This window comes from Ornithorhynchus anatinus, chromosome 17 (assembly GCF_004115215.2).
Source record: "Ornithorhynchus anatinus isolate Pmale09 chromosome 17, mOrnAna1.pri.v4, whole genome shotgun sequence".
Classification (NCBI taxonomy): domain Eukaryota; kingdom Metazoa; phylum Chordata; class Mammalia; order Monotremata; family Ornithorhynchidae; genus Ornithorhynchus; species Ornithorhynchus anatinus.
In genome coordinates, this window is record NC_041744.1 from 40,162,864 (window position 1) to 40,185,859 (window position 22,996).

Sequence of the window (22,996 nt, forward strand, 5' to 3'; positions counted from 1 at the left end):
ACCTTAACCCTAACCTTAGCACTATGTCTAGCCCTAGCCCTTGCCTTAACATCATCCCAAACCCTAGCCTTATTTTTCACCCTTACAGGAGACCTAGACCTAACTTAAACTCTAATCCTAATCTAAGTATATCCTTAAACCCAAACCTAACTCTAAATCTAACTCTAAATCCAAACCCAACCCTAGCCCTAGAGCTAGTCCTAGACCTAACACTAAACCTAATTCTAACCCTAACCTTAATCCCAAACTTAGCCACACCCCTAACCCTAACTCTAATATTAACCCTAAACCTAGCCTTAAACCTAGCTCTACACCTACATATAACCATATCTTCTCTCTTCTCTCAAAATCCACCCCCTCCACTTGTGCATTTGACCCCATTCCCTCACACCTTATCAAAATACTTGTCCCTTCCCTAACAGCCATCTACAACTGTTCACTCTCCAATGGCTTCTTCCCCATGGCTTTCAAACATTCTCATGTCTCCCCTATCCTAAAAATCCCTACTAGCTATGGCCCCATCTCTCTCCTATAATTCCTCTCCAAACTCCTTGAGTGAGTTGTCGCCACCTGCTGTTTCAAATTCATCTCTGCCAATTCTCTCCTTGATCCTCTCCAATCTGGATTCCATCCACTTCACTCCACAGAAACTGCCCTCTCAAAGGTCACCAATGATCTCCTTCTTGCCAAATTCGGTGGCCTCCATTCCATCCTAAACCTCCTTGACCTCTCAGCTGCCTTTGATGCTGTCAAGCACTCCCTTCTCCTGGAAACATTATCCAACCTTGGCTTTACTAACACTGCCCTCTCCTGGTTCTCCTTTTTGCTCTCTGGCCATTCAATATCAGTCTCTTTCGTGGGCTCCTCCTTTGCCTTCCACCACATAGCTGTGTGAGTCCCTCAGGGTCAGTTCTGAGTCCCCTTCTATTCTCATCTACACCCACTCCTTTGGAGAAATAATTTGCTCCCATGGCTTCAACTTCCACCACTATGCAGATGATACCCAAAACTACATTTCCAGCCCTGATCTCACTCCCTCTCTGCAGTCTTGCATTTACTCCCACCTTCAAGACTTCTATATTTGGCTGTCTTCCAACACCTGAAGCTTAACTTGTCCAAAACAAAACTCCTTATCTTCCCACCCAAATCCTATCCTCCCCTTGACATTCTCATCATTGTAGATGGCAGCACTTACCCTCCTGTCTCACAAACCCATAACCTTGGTGTTATCCTTGACTCCTCTCTCTCATTCAACCCATATACTCAATCCATTACTAAATCCTGTCAGTCTCACCTTCACAACATTGCTCTTCCTGACTTCCCTGTCACTGTGGATGGTACGGCCATCCTTCCCATCTCTCAAGCCTACAACCTTGGTGTCATCTTTGACTCATCTCTCTCATTCACCCCACACATCCAATCCATCACCAACGCCTGTTGGTCTCACCTTTACAATATCACCAAGATATTGTAAAGATCACCTTTCCTCTCCATCCAAATGGCTATTGTGCTGGTACAAGCTCTTATAATATCCCGGCTGGATTATTGTGTCAGCCTTCTCTCTGATCTTCCTTCCTCCTGTCTCTCCCCACTCCAGTCTATCCTTCATTTCACTGCCCGATCATCTTCCTGCAGAAATGTTCTGGGTATGTCACTCCCCTCCTTAAAACCCTCCAGTGGTTGCCTATCAACATAAGCACGAAACAAAAACTCCTGATTCTGGGCTTCAAGGCTCTCCATCACCTTGCCCCCTCCTACCTCCCTCCCTTCTTTCTTTCTACTGCCCACCCCGCATGCTCCGCTCCTCTTCTGCTCACCTTCTCTCCATCCCCCGTTCACACCTATCCCGCCGTTGACCTCTGGCCTACATCCTACCTCTACCCTGGAATGCCCTCCCTCCTCACCTCTGCCAAACTAACTCTCTTCCCCTCTTCAAAGCCCTACTGAGAGCTCATCTCCTCCAAGAGGCCCTCCCAGACTGAGCTTCCCCTTTTCCCTCTGCTCCCTCTCTGCTCCCCCTCCGTCCTCTGCTCCTTCCCCCTTCCCCACTTCACCTCCCCTCAGCTAAGCCCCCTTTCCCTCTGCTCCTTCCCTCTCCCCTCAGCACTGTGTTTATTTGTATATATTTTTATTACCCTATTCATTTTGTTAATGAGGTGTACATCCCCTTGATTCTATATCGTGATTATTTTGTCTTGTTTTTGTCCATCTGTCTCCCCCGATTAGACTATAAGCCCATCATTGGGCAGGGATTGTCTCTATCTGTTGCCGAATTGTACATTCCAAGTGCTTAGTACAGTGCTCTGCACACAGTTAGTGCTTAATAAATACTATTGAATGAATGAATAAAATCTGTCCTTTCCATCCAAACTAATAGCATGTTAATGTAATCACTCATCCTATCTCTTCTGGATAACTGCATCAGCCTCCTCGTTGATCTCCCAGCCTCCTATGTCTCCCCATTCCAGTCCATAGGGTTATTTTAGGCCTATGTTTGTCCCTAGGGTTAGGAGTTAGGGTTACATTTAGGGTTAGAGTTAGTATTAGGTTTTAGGTTAGACCTAGGCTATGGTTAGACTTAGGGTTAGTGGTAGGTGTTCAGTTAGGGTTAGTGTTAGAGATGTGATAAGTGTTAGGGCTAGTACTTGAATTACTGTTAGGGTTAGTGTTAATGTTATGGTTAAGGTTATGGCTACAGCTAGGGCTAAGGCTAGGCCTAAGGCTAGGATTAGAGTTTGTGTTAAAGTTACAGTTAGTGGTAGAATTAAGGTTAGGGCTATGCTTTGGGTAAGAATGAGGGCTAGGGATAGTGTTAGGGCTACTCTTTGGTTTGGGAGAGTTGCATGATGAATGAAGTACTCAGGGATAGAAGAACCTACCCACACAGACAACCAAAAGTGCCTCCACAACCCAGGGGAGTTAGGAATAGGGTTAGTGTTAGCATAAAGGTTAGGGATAGCCCTAGGGATAAGGTTAGTGATAGGATTGGTGCTAGCTTTAGAATTTGGGTTAAGGCTAGAGTTAAGATTAGACTTCAAGTTAGGGCTAGGCCTAGTGTTAGGGTTAGGGCTAGGGTTAGTGCTAGGGCTAGGGTTAGGGTTAGATTAAATGCTAAATTAAATGCTTAAACTTTGAACCTTCTACCAGAGTACATTTGCGATCTCATGCTTGAACCAAGAGGTGAGATTTGATCAGTGTGATTTGCAGAAAACGGGCATTGGCACAAGGACTGTGGAAAGACCCTGAGTACCTCTTCTGGTGTTGATAAGCTGGCTGTGGGCAGAGCTTGGGTTCTGCTTCTGGCATATAGACAAGGGCTTCGGACAGAACCTGGGCAACTCTTTTGGGAAAATCTCAGGAGGCCTGGGTGCTTCTCCTGACATTGAAATGGGGCTATGGGCAGAACATAAGAGCCTCTTCTGGCATTAATGCAGAGATTGTGGGCAGAGCCTAGGTGCCTCTTCTGGCGTTGACACATGGGCTGTGGACAGAGCCATGGCACCTCTCCTGTCAGAGTCTCAGGGGCTGTGGTTAGTACCTGGGTGCTTCTTCTGGTATTGACACGGGGAGGTGTGGGATGAGACTGGGTGCCTCTTATGGCATTGACACAGGGATTATGAACAGAACCTGGGTGCCTCTTCTGGCTGTGACTCAGGGACTATAGGAAGTGACTGGCTGTTTCCTCTGTTATTGGTGTGGAGTTCAAGAGAAAGAGGCACCCGGACACCTCTTCTGACAAAGTCTTGGGGACTTTTGGCAGTGCCTGGACCTTTCTTTTGGCATTGATATATGGCCTGTGGGCAGAGCCTGGATGCCTCTTCTGTCATGACACGAGAGCTGTGGATAGCCCCAGGCACTTCTGGCAGAGACTCAGGGTTTGTGGCCAAGAACTTAAGTGACTCTTCTGGCACTGACACAGGAATTGTGAGCTAAGTCTATAGGCCACTTCTGGCATTGACCTAGGGATGGGGGCAGAGACTGGGTGCTTCTTCTGGAATTGATGCAGAGCCAGTGGGCTATGCCTGGGTGTCTCTTCTGACATTGACATATGGATTGTGGACAGAGTCCAATCATCTCTTCCGCCAGAGTCTTACGAACTTTGGGCAGTGCCTGGATGCTTCTTCTGGCATTCACGGGGCAGAACTTTCGTGTCTTTTCTGGCATTGACTCAAAGGCTCAAAGGCTCTGGAAAGAACCTGAGTGCTTCTTCTTGAAGAGATGCAAGGCTTGTGGCCTGTAGTGAGGATGTGAGGGCCCTGGCCAAGCCACAGCTTTGTAATGGAATAGAACCACCCTAGCAGAGATGGAGACAATGTGGCAGGTTCTACATTTCAAAGCCCTCATCTTTCTTGCCTCCTCCAACCTGCTCCTGCTTGAGTAGCTGTCCCAGAAGGATGCTTTCTGCTCTCAGCACCCTTGCACCCCAATCAAGGTGTGGGGGGTACCTTCAAAGATTTGTTTCCACAGAATAATTTTCCAGAGAGAAGCACCAATAGCAGCCTGGTAGTGGGCAGTCTGGAAGACAGTCATATGCCCCTGCTGTCCTCCATAATATTATTCGGTACTTACTATGTGACAAGCACTGTGTTAAGCAGCTCAGACTCCACCCCTGTCCCACCTCATGGTCTTTAGGGGAGGGAAAGTTTATTAATATACATTTTACAGATGAGGAAACTGAGGCAAGGAGAACTTAAGTGACTTGCTCAAGATTGCCCAGTAGGCAAGTGTCAGAACTGGGAGGTAAAGGCTCAGGTTCAGCTGGGTTCAGGCTCTTTGAACTCCACCATGTGACTCCATCACATAGATCCTTTGCTTCCCAGTAGAGCGGGTTTGAACAAGGCTCAGACAAACCCTGCAAGAGCATATGGGATCAGTCAGTCATGGGTAGCCTCACTAGTAGTGGTGAGCAAAAGGGTTTATATTGAAGTTGTGGGAGGAACCCATTCTCCAGGCACCTAGAATTGAGGCAATCCCCCCCCCCCCCCCCGCCACCACACACAGTAGCAGAGAAGGCTGCAAACTTAGACTTGGGACCTTAGGTATCAATTTTTTTAGATGCTGAGGAGTGTGACTCCATTAACCTTGCCCCCATATTTTGGAGGGCAAGAAGGGAAGCTTAAATAGCTTGATCTACCCATATTTTCAGGGGCTGAGGTCCTGGCAGGTGGCCCAGGGACTGGACATGGGCTGGGGTTTCCACAGCTTGAATGGGAGTTGTAGTTCCCATATCTCAAATGTTCCTCAGGACCAAGCAGGAGCTGGAGAAAAAACAGCTCAAGTGGGAGGTGGGCACAAACTTTCCTCAGCAAAACCAGCAGCAGTTGGGTGATATCTGGGGTGAAAATTCCAGAGCCATAGCGCCACTGAGGTTGCCATGGCAACAGGACTTGTGGGATTCTGGGGTGGGCAATCAGAAGGGGGTGAGGCAGAAGTCGGGTAGCTCTTAGGGGTGGCAAAGGAAGCACCTGTCACCTGGGCCTGGGACACTGGGAAGATCAAAGGGGAGGTGGTAGAGAAGGAGGAAGTGTTCCTCCTGTGCTTTGTATTTCTTCTTTCTTTCCACTTTTCCCCTTTCCTTTGTGTTCCTTGCTCCTTCCTTTCCCCTTTTCTCCTTTCCTTTGTGTTCTTTGTACCTAGCACCCTCAAGGTTTTGCCCCAAACCCCACCCCCTCAAAAGCTCCATCCCCAAGTTGACCCCCCACATCAAACAGGTGAGCCTTGCTTAGGATCCCTAGGGCCTAGGCCTCAGGCCTAGTGTTGGGCCTGGTGTCTGGGACTGAACTGGGTCCTGGGACTGAAGCCTGGGGCAAGAAGTTGAGACTAGGAGTGGAGACTAAGCTACAGTTGAGCCTAGGCTGAACTGTGCTGGGGAAACATCTGGAGGACCTCATGGTCAGCCTCACCACATATTTTCTGGCAGTTATTTCTGTGGAAGGCAGAGCTGTTCACTTCCTGTTGGGCTGGGAGTCCCCAAGTTCTAGAGGCTCTGAGGCTGCCCAGAGCAGCCCACTTGCCAGCATCCATGGCCAGGTACCTGCTTTTTTCCCTGGCACAGAGAGAGATTAGGGTGGCCAGAGTGGCGGTGAGCACAACTCGCCTCCAAGAGCCTCCAGGTAGCCTGGATTCTCTCAGAGGCTTTGCGTCCTCTACCTGCAGACCGAGAAATTACCTGCACAAGAGCATCGTAAACACTCTGCACTACCAGAAGAGCCTGCCCCGGTAAGGATGGTCTCCTTGAGCCCAGGTCACTCCTCCCAACTCTCAATTTCAATCAATCAATCAATCAATCTTATTTATTGAATATTTGGGGGGTTACACTGAAGTTAGTAGAGAGGATTCCTACCCCCAAGGAGTTTTTAAGCTACTAAAAATTAATTATAGATGGGGGAATCAGAAGATAGTAAAGGCATGTAGTTAAGTGCTTCTAGGAGTGTGAGTACCTTAAGTACTTAAGGTGACATGGAAATTCTGAAGTGGCAGTTGGGAGTGATGTAGGTTAAGATGTTGAGCTGAGATGAGAGATTAATCAGGGAAAGCCTCCTGGAGATGTGATTTAAGAAGGGTCTTGAAGATGGGGAGTACAGTTGTCTGTCAGATGTGAAAGAAAAAGGAGTTCCAGGCAGAAGGGAAGGTGGAACCAAAAAGTCAGCTGCAAAAGAGAGACAAGATCCAGGTCCAGTGAGTAGATTGATTGGAGAAGAGCTGCGTTGTAGTAGTTGGGAAGCAAGAATAGTTAGGAGCTGATTGAGTCACTTTAAGCCAATGGAGAAGAGGTTTGGTTTGATGTAGAGAAGGATGGGCAACCTTTGGAGGATTTAGAGGCATGGGGAGATATGGACTGAAAGTTTTTTTAGAAAAATTATTTGGGCATCAGAGCGAAACATGGACTGGAGACCTGGGAAGCTGGAGACAGGTCAGCAAGAAGGCTCTGCACTAGCTTCCTTGCTCAAGCAGTCGACGAGGCAGGATTAGCTAAACGCTTGGACCAGACAATGACTCTCCCCACCTTCAAAGCCTTATTTAAGGCATATCTTCTCCAAGAGGCCTTCCCTCATTAAGCCCCCCCTCCTCTACTCCCATGTTCTCCTGCATTCATTCAATCGTATTTATTGAGCACTTACTGTGTGCAGAGCACTGTACTAAGCCCTTGGAAAGTACAATTCAGCAAAAAAGAGAGAAAATACCTGCCCACAAAAGGGTCACAGTCTAGAAGGGGAGAGAAAGGCATCAAAATAAGTAAACAGGCATTAATATAAATAAATAGAATTAGAGATATATACATATACACAAGTGCTGTGGGATGGGAAGGGTGAGCTGAGGAAAAAGGGGGTCTTAGATTGGGAAGAGCTTCTGGAGGATATGAGCCTTCAGTAGGGCTTTGAATGGGGGAGTGTGATTGGCAGATTTGAGGAGGGAGGGCATTACAGGCCAGAAGTAAGATGTGGGCCAGAGATTGATGGTGGGACAGACAAAAACGAGGCACATTGAGAAGGTTAGCATGAGAGGAGTGGAGTGCACAGTCTGGGATGTAGAAAGAGAAGGGCAAGATTGATGGAGAGCTTTGAAGCCAATAATGAGGAGTTTTTGTTCATTCATTCAATAGTATTTATTGAGCGCTTACTATGTGCAGAGCACTGTACTAAGCGCTTGGAATGAACAAGTCGGCAACAGATAGAGACAGTCCCTGCTGTTTGACAGGCTTACAGTCTAATCAGGGGAGACAGACAGACAAGAACAATGGCAATAAATAGAGTCAAAGGGAAGAACATCTCGTAAAAACAATGGCAACTAAATAGAATCAAGGCGATGTACATTTCATTAACAAAATAAATAGGGTAATGAAGATATATACAGTTGAGCAGACGAGTACAGTGCTGAGGGGATGGGAAGGGAGAGGGGGAGGAGCAGAGGGAAATGGGGGGAAAAGAGGGTTAAGCTGCAGAGAGGTGAAGGAGGGTTGGTAGAGGGAGTAGAGGGAGAAGGGAAGCTCAGTCTGGGAAGGCCTCTTAGAGGAGGTGAGTTTTAAGTAAGGATTCGAAGAGGGGAAGAGAAATTAGTTTGGTGGAGGTGAGGAGGGAGGGCGTTCCAGGACCGCGGGAGGACGTGGCCCAGGGGTCGACGGCGGGAGAGGCGAGACCGAGGGACGGTGAGGAGGTGGGCGGCAGAGGAGCGGAGCGTGCGGGATGGGCAGTAGAAAGAGATAAGGGAGGAGAGGTAGGAAGGGGCAAGGTGATGTAGAGCCTTGAAGCCTAGAGTGAGGAGTTTTGTTTGATATGGAAGTTGATAGGCAACCACTGGAGATTTTTGAGGAGGGGAGTGACATGCCCAGAATGTTTCTGTAGAAAGATAATCCGGGCAGCAGAGTGAAGTAAAGCCTGAAGTAGGGAGAAACAAGAGATTGGGAGGTCAGAAAAAATGCTGATGTGTTGCCCTGACTTGCTTTCTTTGTTCTTCCCCTCTCCCAGCCCCACAGTACTGAAGTACATTTCTGCAAGTTATTTAGTTATATTAATGTCTGTCTCCCCCCTTTTCTATACTGTAAGCTCCCTGTGGGCAGGAAATGTGTCTGTTTATTGTTATATTGTTCTCTCCCAAGTGCTTAGCACAGTGCTATGCACAGTAGGCACTCAATATATTTGATTGAATGAATGAATGAATGAATGAATGAATGAATGAAATACATTTTTTAAAAAAACGAAAACAAAACAGTGGGAAGGCAGGCACCAGGGGAAGTGGCAAGCAAAAGCCAACAAGACTGGGGCCAGGACAATCTTGCCAGTGGGGCATGTAGCCTGACATAGCTGGCAAAAATGTCTCATTCTCCAGGCAGGACACCGGATATTAATTAAATTTACCATATAGCCCTCTCATTCTGCAGTGCTTAGACCAGGACTTGACACAGAGTAAGCATTTAACAAAAGCCACAATTAATGTTTTCATTAATATTTTTACTTTCCTTCTCACCCCAAACACTCATTCTCCACCCCTCCCTGAAGGTCTCCAGGGATTTTCCCCAGATGTACCCTCCACATCTCTTGTTAGGGGACAAATTCCATTGGCCTATTTGCAGGTTGAAGCAATTGGAGCACTGTTTTTTCAATCTGTCCATGAAATTCATTGAGTGCTTACTTGTTCAGAGCAAAGTACCAGGCTCTTGGGAAAGTACAGTAGAATAAGTAGATCCAATCCCTTCCCTCAAGGGGTTTGCAATCTACTACAGCTAACAGCAATGTTATCTGAACCCTTCTACTTATTTTAGAATGGTCAAGAGACTGCTAGAAATGCCCATTATTCATGCGCCAATTCTAATAACGATATCTTTTTTTTTGTCAGACTTCCTATTCCCAAACTAGAAGATTCAGTTAAGAGATACCTGCAAGCCCAGAAGCCTCTTTTAAGTGAGGAACAATTCAGGTACAAAACACACACACACACATGCATACAAGATGCTCACACACACAAACACTCTCACACTCACAAGCGCACTCACACATTTGAAATTGATACTAAATGTGAAGTTTGTCTATGGCAGTGTCTTAGTTGTAAACAGCCAACAGTCATCCAGTATAAACCACTGTTGGGCTGCCATGTGTGCTTAACGCAGCACCTCACAATGCTTTTCTTTTACTCTCTGCCTCCCAGTCCTCTTGGAGCTTAAGCTCAAAAAAAGGCCCTGTTTTCTTGTCTGTCTGCTACAGTTGTCTTCCAGTTTGTAGCTGAGATGCAGCACTTACTGAGGCTTTGTTTTTCTGGGTCCAGAATATGTTTCCTCCATCCCTCTGGTTTTTGGTGTTCCAAAAGACTGGCTATCAGGGAGTCCAGGCATCCCAATTAGAGCAACACAAAATCAGAGCTTTATTCCATAGATTTTGTCTGGTCGTTTTCACTTAAGTTGTTAACTGTAACAATTACCTGACAGTAATATACCAATATCATGATTTCCTTTCTTATTATTGTAGGCAAACGGAAGGATTTTCACGGAGTTTTAAGACTGGAATTGGGAAAGAACTGCAAAAGATGCTGGTTTCTCAGGATAAAAAGAATAAACATACAAGCTATATTTCAGGTAGGATGGGCTAAGTAGGAGAATGCTTGAGAAGCAGTATGGTCTAGTGGAAAGAGCAGAGGCTTGGGAGTCAGAGGACTTGGGTTCTAATTTTGGTTCTGCCAATTGGTTTCTGAGCAACCTTGGGCAAGTCACATAACTTCTTTGTGCCTCATTTCTCCTGTTCTCCCTCCTATTTAAATTTTGAGCCCTAAGGGACAGGGACTGTGCCCAATCTAATTTACTTGAATCTACCCAGTGCTTACAACAGTTTGACACATAATCAACACTTAACAAATTCCACTGAAAAAAGGAGGAGGGAAGGAAACATTCTAGTCCTGCTCTGGCAAGTGGTGGGCTCTATGAAGCAAGGACACGTTTCTGAACTATAGAAAGCTCTGATGGGAGTAATAAGCAGTGTGGCTTAGTGAAAAGAGCACAGGCCTGGAAGTCAGAGAACTTGAGTTCTAGTCCCAGCTCTGCCACTAGCTTCCTGTGGAACCTGGGGCAAGTCACTTCACTTCTCTGAACCTCAGTTTCCACATTTGGAAAAGAGGGATGAGATACCTCTTCTCCCTCCCCTTAGACTATGAGCTTGCTGTGGGACAGGGACTGAGTCCAATCTGATTATCTTGTATCTATCCTAGTGCTTAGTACAGTGCCTGGCACATAGTAAGCGCTTAAGAAGTGCAACAATTATTATTATTAATGCCCTGAAAAGAATGTGAAGTAGATATAATCTCCTTAGGCAGTACCTAGAGTAAAGTAAATAAAAACTGTGTTTTGTCAGAGACTTGTCTACCTACTCTGTGTTGTTCTTTTTCAAGCCCTTCGTACAGTGCTTGGTATACAGTAAGCACTCAGTGAACATCATTGATTGAGATTCACAATGTGAAAATCAATCACAATGTGCTTAGTTTCGTCTATCTGTTCAGCTTCTGGGCCAGTCATTGATAATATTTATTATGCATTTCATCTGTGCCAAGCACTATGGAAGGTATCTTACAATCAGATTGGACCCAGTCCCTGTCCCACATGGAGCTCACAGCTGGGTTTCTACAACAGTGTGGTTGTGAAGCCACTGTGATGGCACTTTTGTCTGACAATAAATCAAGCAATGGCATTTACTGAATGCCTACCGTTTGCCGAAAACTGTTCTGATTGTCTCCTGTTGTCAGATCACTGTATGGGGTTCAATAAATCAACAGTATTGAGCATTTACTGTGTGCAGAGCATTGTACTAAGCACTTGGGAGAGTACAATATGAGTTATATTGTAAGCTCCCTACTCATAAAGACTTTACAGTCTATGGAAGGAGACAGACATTAAAATAAATTATGGATATGTACATAAATGCTGTGGGGCTGAGGGTGGGGTGAATAAAGGGTACAAATCTAAGTGCAAGGGTGATACAGAGGGAGAGGGAGTAGGGAAAATAAAGATTTCATCAGGGAAGGCCTCATGGAGAAGATGTGATTTTAATATGGCTTTGATGATTGGGAGAGTGATCATCTACTGGATGTGAAGGAGAAGGGAGTTCCAGGGCAGATGCAGGACATGGGCAACAAGTCAGTGGTGCGATAGTGAGATTGAGGTACAGGTCAGTGTTAGAGGAGTGAAATGAACATGCTGGGATTTAGTACATAATCAGTAGAATGGTGCAAGGAGATTGAGTGCCTTAAAGCCAATGGTAAGAAGTTTCTGTTTGATGAAGAGGGAGATGGAGAACCACTGGAGAGTCTTGAGGCATGGTGAAACATGGCTAAACATTTTTTTTAGAAAAATGATCCAGGCAGCGGAATGAAGAATGGACTGAAGTGGGGATTATAGATAGGTGGTAGAGAAGTCAGCAAGAAGTTGATGAAATTATCAAGGCAGGATAGGTTAAGTGTTTGGATCAATGTGATAGCAGTTTGGAGAGGAAAGAGCAGATTTTAGCAATGTCGTTAAGGTTGAGTCGACAGAATCTGGTGACAGATTTAATATGTAAAGTGAGATTATGAGCTTGTGCAACAGGGATGATGGTGGTGCTGTCTACAACTATGAGAAAGTCAGGAGAAGGACAGGTTTTGGGTGGGAAGATGAGTAGTTCTGTTTCGGATATTTTACGTTTTGAGTTGTCAGTGGGCCATCCAAGCAGACGTATCTTGAAGGCAGAAGGAAATGTGAGATTGACAAGAAGCCACGGGAGTGACTGAGTTCTCCCAGGAAGTTGGTGTAGTTACAGAGTCTACACCAGAATTTGTTCTGAGGGGAAGTGAACCAGGACTAAGCCTTGAAGGACCCCCACAGTTGGAGGGTGAGAGTCAGGCTGGGATTCTACCAAGGGCAGAAACTGTCTTCTGAACCACCTGGTTGCAGACCTTTAACTAGGCTACCTACTGTTTGCAGAGATGCCTAATACAGTGCCCTGAAAACAGTATTAGTGTTCTCTGTGCAAATCACACAGGCTTCAGGAAGCCAAGTGGCATTATGGAAAGAGCATGGTTCTAGAAGCTGGACCTGAAGCAGCATACTGTAGTTAGTGAATAGAGCAGGGGCATGGGAGTCAGAAGCTCATGGGTTTTAATCCTGAGTACTCCACTTGTCTGCTCTGTGACGGGAAAATCATTTAACTTCTCTGTACCTCAGTTACCTCATCTGTAAAAAATGGGGATTAAGAGAGTGAGCCCAGTGTGGGACAGGGACTGTATCCAACCTGATTAACTTGAATCTACCCCAATGCTTAGAACACAGTTTGGCACATAATGCCATATTGCCATAATTATTATTATTATTATTATAGTCCCTGCACTTCTGCTTTTCTGCTGTGACAAATTGGGTAAATTGCTTAACCTGTGCCTCAGGTTCCTCATCTTTAAAATGGGGATAAAATACCAGTTCTCCCTCCCTCTTAGACTGTGAGACCCTTGGGGCAGGGACTGAGTCTGATATGATTATCATATGTCTAACTCAGTGCTTGGCACATTGTAAGTACTTAAAAAATACTATTATCTGAGCAGACTACATGTCTACTAGATGCAGAATACTATATTGAATGTCTTTTGACTGAGAAGCAATGTATGGGGCACTAACCTCTCCTATGTCCAAAACACTGTTCTAGGCATCAGCTGAGTTCGTGGCTTGGCATTGATACCTATCTGAGACAGAGTGCCATTCTGAGAGCCTACCATGCACACTGTAATTAGTAATAATTATTATGGCTTTGTTAAGTGTTTACTATGAGTCAAGCATGTTCTAAGTGCTGGTGTAGATACAGTCAAATTGGATTAGACACAGTCTCTGTTCCACAAAGGACTCACAGTTCATGCAGGAGGAAGAACACGTATTGGACCCTTGTTTTTCAGATGTGGAAACTGAAGCACAAATAAGTTTAGGTCACACAGAAGACAAATGGTGGAGCTGGAATTTGAGCCCACTTCCTCTGGGCTCTTTCCAGTAGTCCACACCGCTTCTCTTGTACCGCTAATTAAGATTTTTAATCAATACTACCTATGTGCAAAAGCCCTGTACTGAGCTCTGGAAGATATCAATAATCGGATTGAACACATTTCCCATCCTGAATGAGGCTTTCATCTAAGGCTGATGGAAGAGGGGCTCCTAGAGGTTTGGGGGGTTCAGCGGGAAAGGGACCAGTGGAGACAAGGAGTCCATGGGCTGAAAGAGGTTGAGGTAGGGTAACTCCAAGTTGAGGACAAACATGGGTGGTTTGAGTCCCAGGGTTGTCCTCTCATCACTTTTCAATCCTTTCTTCCCAGGTGTGTGGATGGATACATACCTAACTCTCCGCAGCCCCCTTGCCTTCAGCACTAATGTAGGGTTAGCTTTCCATCAAGACCCAAACCCCAGCCACAACAACCAACTCATCCGAGCAACGAACCTGACCGTTTCAGCCCTCCGGTTCCTCAAGACTTTCAGGGACGGCTACCTTGAGCCCGAGGTCCTGCACCTCTACCCAGAGAAGACGGACACTGAGCGGTTTAAGAAGCTCATCCGATGGGTCCCTCAAGCTCTGGTGTGCACTGCTGCCTCCATTGTCAATGTTTACCCCATGGACATGTCCCAGAATTTCAGGCTTTTCAGCACAACACGCCTGCCTAAGTTCTATAAAGACAAACTTCACACCGACGAGAAGGCACGGCACCTGCTGGTCCTAAGGAGAGGGAATTTCTATGTCTTTGATGTCCTGGACCGTGATGGTAACATAGTGAAGGCAGCTGAGATCCAGTCTCGCCTGGGGTACATTCTGGCAGACGACTGCCCCATTCCTGAGTTCCCTCTGGCCTACCTGACCAGCGAAAACCGAGACACCTGGGCCCAGTTGAGGCAAAACCTCCAGGCCAGTGGCAATAGAAGCACACTAAAGAAAGTGGAGACGGCCTTGTTTTGCCTGTGTCTGGATGACTTCCCCATCCAGAACCCTGACCACCTGTCTCACAACATGCTGCATGGTGATGGCATGAACCGCTGGTTTGACAAGTCTTTCAACCTCATCCTGACCCAGGATGGACAGGCAGCCGTTCACTTTGAGCGCTCCTGGGGTGATGCCACAACCCATCTTCGGTTCTTGGAATACATCTTCAAAGACAGCAGTAACTCCCCGGCTGTCATTCCCTGGGGCCAGCGGAAAACAGAAGCAGACTACTTCCTGGCCCCTGTGAAGAAGCTCGATTTTATACTAGACGACTCCCTGAAAGCAGGAATACTTCAGGCCAGAGCGCGGTTCAATTCCTTGACACAGAATCTGGCTGTCCGGCTTTGTCAGTTTCAGCAGGGAGGCAAAAAGTTTCTGAAGAATCAGAGGGTGAGTCCCGATGCTGTGATGCAGCTCTCCCTGCAGATGGCTTTCCTGGGGCAATATAATGCCACGGTTCCAACCACAGAGTCCTGCAGCACGGCAGCTTTCAAACATGGCCGCACAGAGACCCTCCACGTGGCTTCCATCCACACCAAGAGGTGTGCGGAGGCCTTCATCCGAAAACCTTTTGAACACAGTGTAGGCGAATTCCAGAGCATGATTGCTGACTGCTCCCGTCACCATGTGAAATTGATCAGGGAAGCCACAGCTGGTGAGTTGGCTGTTGGGGCTTGGGGGAGGAGGGGCCTTCTATTAGTTGAGGGTTAGAGAAGCAGCGTGGCTCAGTGGAAAGAGCACGGGCTTTGGAGTCAGAGGTCATGAGTTCGAATCGCGGCTCTGTCACTTGTCAGCTGTGTGACTGTGGGCAAGTCACTTAACTTCTCTGTGCCTCAGTTACCTCATCTGTAAAATGGGGATTAAGACTGTGAGCCCCACGTGGGACATCCTGATTCCCCTGTGTCTACCCCAGCGCTTAGAACAGTGCTCGGCACATAGTAAGCGCTTAACAAATACCAACATTATTAACATTATTATTCAATTCATTTCAATTCAATCGTATTTATTGAGCACTTACTGTGTGCAGACCACTGTATGAAGCATTTGGGAAAGTTCTATATTGCAATAAAGAGAGACAACCCCTGCCCAGAACGAACTCACAGTTTAGAGGGGGGAAGACAAACATCAATACAAGTAAACAGGCATCGATATAAATCAATAAAATTACAGATATATGCATAACTGCTGTGGGGCAGGGAGAGGGGGAAAGAGCAAAGGGAGCAGGAGATGAGGGAAAGTGGGAGAGTAATTGTCTGGCAGATTTGAGGAGGGAGGGCATTCCAGGCCAGCGGTAGGACATAGGCCAGTGGTCGGCAGCTAGACAGATGAGATGGAGGTACAGTGAGAAGATTAGCACCAAAGGAGCAAAGTGTGCAGACCACGTTATAGAAGGAGAGAAGGGAGGTGAGATAGGAGGGGGCAAGGTGATGGAGGACTTTAAAGCCAATAGTGAGGAGTTTTTGTTTGATTCAGAGGTGGATAGGCAACCACTGGGGATTTTTGAGGAGAGGGGTGGCATGCCCTGAACGATTCTGTAGAAAGATAATCTGGGCTGTGGAGTGAAGTGGAGGCAGGAGGTTTTAAGAGGTCAGAAAGGAGGCTGACGCAGTAATCTAGGCAGGATAGGATGAATGATTGTACTAACATGGTAGCAGTTTGGATGGAGAGGAAAGGGTGGATCTTAGCGGTGTTGTTAAGGTGAGACCAACAGGATTTGGTGACGGAATGAATATGTGGGTTGAATGAGAGAGCTGAGTCAAGAATAACACCAAGGTTATGGGCTTGTGAGACGGGAAGGATGGTTGTGCCGTCTACAGTGATGGGAAAGTTCAGGTGAAGATAAGGTTTGGGAGGAAAGATAAGGAGGTCCTTTCTGGCAGCTCCTGCAGGTTACTCAGAAAGCAAACTGGCTCTTGTGGAGCAATAATAATCATGGAATTTATTAATCCATCAATCAGTAGTGTTTACTGAGCCCCTACTGTGTGCAGAGTACTGAGCTGAGCACATGGGAAAGTACAATATAACAGAGTTAGTAGACAAACCTGACCAAAGTGAGCTCACAGTCAAGCACTTACTATGTGTCAGGCACTATGGTAGAGGCAGAATAATCAGGTCAGACACTGCTTCTGTCCCACACCAGGCTCACAGTCTGAGGAAGAGGCAGATATAAGCTAATCAGGTTGGACAGTTGTTTTTTTAAAATGGTATTTGTTCAGCACTTACTATGTTCTAGGCACTGTAATATGCACTAGTGTAGATACAAGCAAATCAAGTTGGACACAGGCAGTGTCCCATGTGGGCCTCACAGTCTTAATCTCTATTTTACAGATGAAGAAACTGAGGCACAGAAAAGTGACCTGGCTAAGGTCACACAGCAGACTAGTGGAAGAGCCAGGATTAGAAGCCAGGTCTTCTGACTCCCAGGCCTGTGCTCTTTCATTTAGACCATGCTGTTTCTCACTAGGTCATGATCCTGTCTTCTGCCTGTAATTTATTTTAATGTCTGTCTTCCCCTTTTGATGTTTAATTCCTTGAGTGCAAGAATAGTGTCTACTAACTCTATTGAACTCTCCCCAGTGCTTAGTTCAGTGCTTGGCACAGAGTAAGCACTAAGTAAATATTCTTGATGGATGGATTCCTCCTAATTTGTGGCTGTACATAAGCAGCAGACCTACCTCAGCTTCCTCAGCCCCCTCAGGCATCCAGCCCAGAAACCAGGACAGATGCCTTCCTTGTGCCCCTTGCCTTGACCTAGGGAAGGTTGGCTCTCACCTGGAGATAGATAAGGTTGTTGAGAGCTGCTGAGAACTTTGGAGCTTCTGGGAACTTAGGATATTCTGATCTTTAATGAGCTCAGAATTGACACTGATCATTGGCCAGTGCCTCTGCTTTCCAGAATCCTGGATTGATTTTCATTATTTTCTCTCCTTCTACATGCTGGGGATTTGGGATTTAGATAAATCTTCCCGTGTCCATGACAGAGTGTCTTCTCCACAGGCCATGGCTTTGACGGACACCTACGGGCTCTACATCGCTTGGCAACGACCAAAGGGGATTGGTTACCAGACTTCTTCTTTGACTCATCCTACAGTCACCTGAATCACAACATCCTGGCCACCAGCCTGCTGGCCAGCCCCTCCTTAAATGCAGGAGTGTTTCCACCAGCAGTGCCCAGTGGCTTTGGGATTGCATATTCAGTGGAACAGGAGGCTCTCCAGTTCAACATTTCCTGCTCCTCTGGCCAGAACCTTAATGAATTCCAGCAGAATGTGAAGAGATGCCTGGAGAAAATCTGGCTCATTTTAGAAGGCAAACCCATTATCAGTTAGAGCGGCTCAACTACTTTGTTGCTGGGGGAGCAGGGGGAGAGGCGCCACGTCCTAGGCCTCTGGCCTCCATTCCTCATTCTCAGCTTCTTGTGCCCTTCCCAAGCAGTTCTTGCAGCCCGCTTTTTCGCGTTTCATTTCATTCTCCCGTTTGTAATTGCTGTAAGAGGCTAGTTCCCCCACCCACCCTCCAGACCTCTCTCTCCCCAGAGGTGGGGCCAGGTGAGATTGGGTGGAGACTCTCAGGGCCTTCTCTGAGGGAAACCTCAAGTGAGTCAGGCCTTTCACTTGGCCAGTTCCAAGAATGAATGACTTGAAGATTCACCATGGATGGGATCTGGGATCAGATCAGGGGATCCCCAACATCTCTTGTCCAATGGGCTCTTGGGTCTCTGAAGCCATATTCAAGCAGTGGAGTGGAGGTCCTCCCTTTGAATCTTGAGCAGCTGAGTCATGGGGGCTTCTACAGAGGATCTCCTCCTCTACAGAGGAAGAGCCACAGATGTTGTCTCTGGGCAGGCCTCACAGGTGGACTGGGCTGGGCTGGGGAAGTCTCATGGTGACTAAAGATGTCTGGCAGCATGTCTGCCAAGTCTGGAATGAAGTAATGGGGAATGAAATCTTCCCACAGTTCCCCTCCCCAAAGCTGGGGAATCCCTTGTACCTTCCATCTGTTCATCACTTGGACCCCCAGTGGGGCCCACAGGGCTTGCGACAGTGGCCTATTTGAGTAAGATTGAATGACTCTTTGACTCTGCAGCAGAGAGAGTTGTTTAGGCAGCCTGGTGCTAGATTTCTGTAGAAAGCAGAGAATTTTGGACAAAGTTGGGAAGGTGTCAGAGAGTTGAACACCCTTTTAAAACAGTTTTTACAGCCCAGGGTGGTTTCCCAGAAACCCAAGAGCTGTCATAATGGGGGCTGGGAAGGGTGGAGGGGGCCTCAGCTCTACATTCGTCCAAGACCCAAATTTGGCCCTCTCAGGCCAGTGCCCAGTCCTAGGGCAAGGCAACAATCAAATATTCTTTTCCAGCTGGTGAACATCTGGTTTGCCTCTCGGCATTTTAAACATGGCCAGCCAACATTTCCTTTTATGGCCTTTATTAAGTTGCAGCTGCCAAAATTATCATTATTGTTATTAAGGTTATTGGGTATATTTGACTCAGAGTATTTGCAGTGGAAAAGTTTTGGTTGAAGCTTGAGAGTTCTGTGTTTGAAAAAGATCTTACACTATGAATAAGAATTTTGCTTGAACCAAACTTGGAATCCCTTGTCTTTTCTTATTTAATCTAAAATGAAGCTGAAATCTCAATCAAATCAATCACTCAAGCAAGCAATTTTATTTATTGAGCACTTACTGTGTACAGAGTATTTTACTACATGATTTAGAGAGTATAATAGAATAAGTAGTAATGATTCCTGTCCTCAAGGAGCTTACAGTCACTCAATTGTATTTACTGAGTACTCACCGTGTGCAGAACACTGAATAGGAGCTAAGAGTAGCATAACATTAGTAGGCATCCCTGCCCTCAAGTAGTGTACAGTTTGGTGATATACAATCAAATTGCCAAAACTTTGAAATCTTTTGGCTTTAATGGATTTTCTTTTGGATTCTAAGGGACATTAACCTCACTTTATACAGGAATCCTGCCAGGTAATTGGGAAATATTCCTTGTTTCCCACATTCCTTCCACACGCCTGTTGGGCTGCTGAAGAAAATGGGGTTTGGGGTGTTTCTTCAGGTGCAAAATACTAGAGATCTGGGGTTGCTGACAGGGACCAGCTCTAGCCTTCTGATTGGATGGTACAACTAGGCAGAACTGACTGCATGAGATTGTGGGTGGACCCACAAACCCCAAATAAAGGGGCTGGTATGGCCTTGGGTGAGGGGGGCTCCAAGTAGGATAGAAAACAAGGGAAGAGAGAGAGAGAGAAAGAGAGGATGGGTGAGTGGGTGTCAAGAGAGAAGGGAATAGGGGAGGCATGGTGATAGAAACACACACACACACACACACACACACACACCTGTTCCCAAGGGAAGGCCAACCTGGGCAACTAGGCAGGACTTCAGAAAGAAGCTTTCCTATCTTTCCCCGCCCATCAACTGTTGGGGGTGGGAAGTAGCAGTGGAATAAGTGATGTGTGAATGTGTGTGTGGTGGAAAGGGCATTGTCAGAGAGAAACCTAAGAGTAGGAAGAAGAGGGAGAAGCTGAGGGGAAGGAGAAGGAGAACTAGGCTGGGTAGCTTTGTTGCCTTCCCTGAAGCTGCTGAAGATGCACCACATCCTGTCCCTGCATTCCAGATGACAGCATCACTTTGACAGATCTACATTGGCATCCCAGGTGGGGCTTGGACTCCAGAATTCATGGTTGTCTCTCCTACCATGAAGCATGTGCTTACTGCAATGCCCTGTTTCCTGGTGGCCAGGCCCCACGAGACAGTAGCACTCCTCAGGCAAAGGCAGCTGTCAAGAGGGCAGTACGAGGGATGGACACAGATGATTGTGATGGCCTCAGAGACACTGCAGCTAGGACCTGATGTAGAGCTCCGCCTCCAGCTTGAGCCACACAGCACAGCACAGCACTTGTTAGATCTGCTGTGGCCCCCCCGCCCCCTCCTAGCAATGGCCCCTTGGGGATGGAAGGGTTCTTTATCCTCCCCTCCTTGGCCTAAGTGCCCTGGGTATCAGCAGGAGTCCCTTCCACCCTCTGAGCCCCACTCCTCTGAGCCCCCAATCCACCTCATCTACTCTAGACTCTCAGACAAGAGGGCAAGTCAGGTGGTCATCTCAAGAAGACAAGTAATGTTGGGTGACCACTTGCCATTTGACCCTTGCCAGATGGTGACTGCCAAGGGCATTCACTAGATGAATCATTTAATCAATCAGTGGCATTTATTGAGCACTTACTATGTGCAGAGCACTGTACAAAGTGCTTTGGAGAGTACAGCAGAATTAGCAGACAATTTCCCTGACCATAACAAGCTTACAGTCCAGATGGCTGCTGAGAAGCAGTTTGGCTCTGTGGAAAGCATGGGCTTTGGAGTCAGAGGTCATGGGTTCGAATCCCCGCTCGGCCACTTGTCAGCTGTGTGACTTTGGGCAAGTCACTTCACTTCTCAGTGCCTCAGTTACCTCATCTGTAAAATGGGGATTAAGACTGTGAGCCCCACGTGGGACAACCTGATGACCCTGTGTCTACCCCAGAGCTTAGAACAGTGCTTGGCACATAGTAAGCGCTTAACAAATACCAACATTATTAGGGAGACCTTTCTAAATTGGTGGCCACATAGACATCATGTCAGAGGTGGGATGAGGCAGGCTATAGCATCACCAAAGGGGAGAGTGGCAAGAGCAAAGCCTCATCAGCAGGGTGGGATTACTCCAAACCAAGACTCATGGCTGAACTATCCTGTGAGCCCCTGCCAAGGATGCAATTTTGAAGTGTGCATTTTGCACCATGCATTAACAACTTAATGCCCTCTGGTATATTGCTTCTTGTGATTCCACCTGGCCATCCAGATAGGCTCCATGTGAAGACACACCCGCAGATCCCCAGGAGAGACACCTTCTAAGGACGGAACACAAAGGAACTGTAAGTGATAGATTAGAATAATTAAGTGGAAGAAGCTCGATGTAAAGGTCAACAAGCATAGTATAAAAGCCTGAGGCAAACACCTGTCATGGCTGCTCACTGTACTCCAAAGGAAAGCTGAGAGTGAGCCCTGGCCAAAGAACCTCTTAGGCCGGGGTTGCCCTTGCTGGTCCGGCTCATTAAGAACGTGAACACTGAATGGCATTGATCATCCAGCAACAGGAAATTCTAAATGGCTCTGGGTTAAAGGCTTGAATAGAGTTAGAGATCTCATTGCCCCTGGATTGAGGGTTTAACAGAAACAAGATCCTTAATTCTGAATGATTTTCTGTATATTAATAAATGTTTTCATCCATGATACTGAATGTTGTGGTTTATACTCCATCAGTAAAGCTGAGTCACGAGCCTTCCACCCCCACCCCCACCACATCCCTGTCCCTAATTGACTCTATTGGTATGTAAGACTTGGACACTATATTTTTGTGCACAACTCAGTATGATGCCACGCATAGTGACCTGTAACAGTGTCATTGTTCAGTATTACACCTCTCTAGCCAGAGTGGCACTGGAGCTGGAATACTTATTTTAATGTCTGCCCCCATCCCCTTTCCCACTAAACCATAAATTCCTTGATGACAGGGTCGTGTCTACCAACTCTATTTTGTTGTATTCTTCCATGGATTCAGTAGAGTGCCTTGCACACAGTAAGTGTTCCATAAATAGCACTGATTGATTGTGGACAGCCTCCATTTTCGGGGGAAGTCCAAGCAGGTATCTGGGGATGGGTGGCCTTTTGATTGAGAGGTCTCCACATTGCGAACAAAAGTGGAGAGGACCTCCTCTCCTTCCCCCCAGGTGTGGTGACAGTTGGCACCACGGTGAGGCAGCACCCCAATGTGAAGTGCATGCGCGTTCACACACACATCGGCACACAAATCACTCTGTGTTTGTATCCAGAGGGTGGGGAGGGAACCAGGGTCGAGGACAAGGAGGGAAAAACACCCTCAGCCCGTCCTTGCAGCCAGGGCCAGCTGGGAGGCACTCTGGGGGTGTTGGACGGTGGAGGTAGTGACTGTCCTGTGTCCCAGCAAGTAAGGGGTGCCTCCGCCCGCTCCCTCTTGCCCCATTGGTCAGTAGCTGCGCCGCCAGGGAGCCAGTCGGCCCGGAAATGGCCAAAGTTACGGTTGTGGTGGGACATTTCCGACATTTCTTCCTGTTCCTCCCAATCACTCTCTGCTTAAATCAACACCCTCTACCAGAAAATCGAAAACTTTCCCCACTCCCAGGGTTCTCTCTCTCTACCCCCGCCCCCCCCCCAAAAAATGAGTAGCTAGGGACTGGGAAAGGGATGAGGAACAGCACCTATTTGTATTTATCAAAATCTTTTAGGAGGAGAAGGCGAAGATGGTGGGGAAGGGGCCTCACCCCCAGCCCAGTCCCAGTGTTTCAAGGGGCCCGGCTATTAGCGCTCAGCGGGGTACCGTCACACCCTGCTCAGCGAGAGTGCAGTGAGGGCCATCTACCACCAGGAGGCAGCCTTTCCGCAGAGCTTCCACGGGAAGGCAGTTGCTCGGCCGAGAGCGTGCAGTGGGGCGTGGGCTCCGCGGAGCTCCCGCCGGC

The 22,996-nt window shown here is 47.1% G+C and overlaps 1 protein-coding gene across 2 annotated transcripts; it reads left to right on the plus strand.

Moving 5' to 3' along the window:
• Positions 1 to 5,584: 5,584 nt before the first annotated feature.
• LOC100093378 (carnitine O-palmitoyltransferase 2, mitochondrial-like) lies at positions 5,585 to 19,041 on the plus strand. Of its 2 annotated transcripts, XM_029081720.2 has the most exons (5): positions 5,585 to 6,219; positions 9,334 to 9,414; positions 9,960 to 10,066; positions 13,804 to 15,114; positions 17,457 to 19,041. In XM_029081720.2, exons 1-5 carry the CDS (start codon positions 6,023 to 6,025, stop codon positions 17,786 to 17,788), a joined length of 2,028 nt encoding a protein of 675 aa, XP_028937553.1. In that variant the 5' UTR covers positions 5,585 to 6,022; the 3' UTR covers positions 17,789 to 19,041. The 2 variants fall into 2 exon arrangements, with proteins under 2 accessions (XP_028937553.1, XP_039770513.1); XM_039914579.1 differs by lacking the exon at positions 9,334 to 9,414.
• Positions 19,042 to 22,996: the final 3,955 nt, after the last annotated feature.